At 32.5% G+C, this 2,242-nt stretch overlaps 1 protein-coding gene across 1 annotated transcript in view; it reads left to right on the top strand.

Moving 5' to 3' along the window:
* The window catches only part of LOC107711109 (chromodomain-helicase-DNA-binding protein 1-like), a 27,850-nt gene that overhangs the window by 16,148 nt on the left and 9,460 nt on the right, over nucleotides 1-2,242 (top strand). The window contains 2 exon segments of the mRNA XM_016516048.1: nucleotides 492-649; nucleotides 1,082-1,192. Coding sequence (XP_016371534.1) covers nucleotides 492-649; nucleotides 1,082-1,192 — 269 coding nt within the window.

Below are 2,242 nucleotides of genomic sequence, written 5' to 3'. Positions count from 1 at the left end.
GGATATTAAGTAAAGATCATGTTCCATGAAGATATTTTGTAAATTTCCTACTGTAAATATATCAAAACATAAATTTTGATTAGTAATATACATTGCTAAGAACTTCATTTGGGCAACTTTAAAGGCGATTTTCTCGGTATTTTGATTTTTTTTTTTTTTTGCACCCTCAGATTCCAGATTTTCAAATAGTTGTATCTCGGCCAAATATTGTCATATCCTAACAAACAATACATCAATGGAAAGCTTATTTATTCAGCTTTCATGTGATGTATAAATCTCAATTTCAGAAAATTGACACTTATTACTGGTTTTGTGGTCCAGGGTCACATATATGTCATGTCATATATCCGTACACAGATAAAAGTCCAGTTGTAAGGAGTTTCACACCAGTGCCTCGAACCACATTTATCCGTGCACAGAAACAGAGCCAAAGCACAACCCAAGCAATGTTCTTCCCCGAGACATTTGCAGTTTTATATGTTAATGGCTAGAGGGCCAAATGTTACGTAGTGTAGCTTTAAATGCATTTTACTGATTTGGAGATATAAAATAGATGTTTTTGTCTCTGTTTGCAGAGGCCATCGTGTTCTTCTGTTTTCTCAAATGACCAGGATGCTGGATATTCTGCAAGATTACTTGGAGTACAGAGGTACTAAGACACACTTTGACTGTGTCAGAGCCTTCGCCTTTTCTTATAAACTGTGGTCTGGTGATGTGCATGACAGATCACCAAAGAGCTTACTTTTCTTATCTTAATGGAATCAAGCCAGAAAAATGTCAACACAGACTTTAAATGATGAAATGAAGGTGAAAGCACGAATCACTTAGTGTTACCACCCAAGACTTTCATTTTAAAAAGACATTTTATTAGTTTTGTATTCTTAAACATATGTTTGTTTGTTCTCAATTTGGAACATTTATGTAACCGTACCTTACATGCTCTCCTAGTAATCTAGTCCAATGATCTAGAGCAGTTGATGTGGGTTCAGTATCACATCCTGTGTTTGTTGCAGTATGTGCGTTAATGTGCTACCGTCTGTGTAACTGCCAGCTCTGATTGGGCCCTCCTACTTCTCTGCAGGTTACAGTTATGAGCGTCTGGATGGTTCAGTCCGGGGAGAGGAACGTAACCTAGCTATCAAAAACTTCAGCTCCAAAGATGTTTTTATATTCCTCCTCAGCACCAAAGCTGGTGAGTTCACAGTCTGGGAAAGTCAATCTGAAATTCACACCATCACACTCTATAATCAACTGCAGTGCAAATCCATTTTATTAGTTACTATATTTTTTTAGAGTATTATATTTGAATACCATTCCAGGTTGCAAAATTGCCCTCATGTGTCTAATGCAAATCTTATCTGCATCTTTTAAACAGACACATGTAATTGAAAACTGAAAGTCGTGACAAGAGATAATGCATAAATATTGAGGCCATGCATTAAAACTGTGTCTCTGTGTGAGATGGCGGTGCAAAAATCTGTGATATAGAGATTCAGTTTATCTTATGCCATTTTTTTTCACAGCTGTTCAGATTATAATTACAGCTTCACTTTCAATGCAACATTTTATTTTTACACTGACATTTACTACTTATTTTATTTTTTACCTTTCTCTTCATCAAAGAATCTTGTATATATATATATATATATATATATATGAAGAGTTTATTTGCAAAAACAGATAACTTCAAAAATCATGTTTTTATTTATTATGTTATCATGTTTTTTTATTGTGTTAGTTAGCTGTATTTTTTAGTTATTTTTTACCTAATCAAAATAACCCTACTGCAGTTTGTTTGAGATTCATTGGAATGCACAATGAAAAAACATGATTTTTTTTATTGATTTATTTCCAACTTTGCCATCACATGAATAAATAAAATATATAAAATAGAAAACAGTTATTTTAAGTTGTAATTATATTTTGCAATATTATGTTTTGCACATGTAATTGAAAACTGAAAGTCGTGACAAGAGATAATGCATAAATATTGAGGCCATGCATTAAAACTGTGTCTCTGTGTGAGATGGCGGTGCAAAAATCTGTGATATAGAGATTCAGTTTATCTTATGCCATTTTTTTTCACAGCTGTTCAGATTATAATTACAGCTTCACTTTCAATGCAACATTTTATTTTTACACTGACATTTACTACTTATTTTATTTTTTACCTTTCTCTTCATCAAAGAATCTTGAATATATATATATATATATATATATATATATCTATATATGTACTGTA

Source organism: Sinocyclocheilus rhinocerous, unplaced genomic scaffold (genome assembly GCF_001515625.1).
Source record: "Sinocyclocheilus rhinocerous isolate Xijiao unplaced genomic scaffold, SAMN03320098_v1.1 scaffold85, whole genome shotgun sequence".
Classification (NCBI taxonomy): domain Eukaryota; kingdom Metazoa; phylum Chordata; class Actinopteri; order Cypriniformes; family Cyprinidae; genus Sinocyclocheilus; species Sinocyclocheilus rhinocerous.
This window is presented reverse-complemented; position numbering and strand designations above follow the sequence as displayed.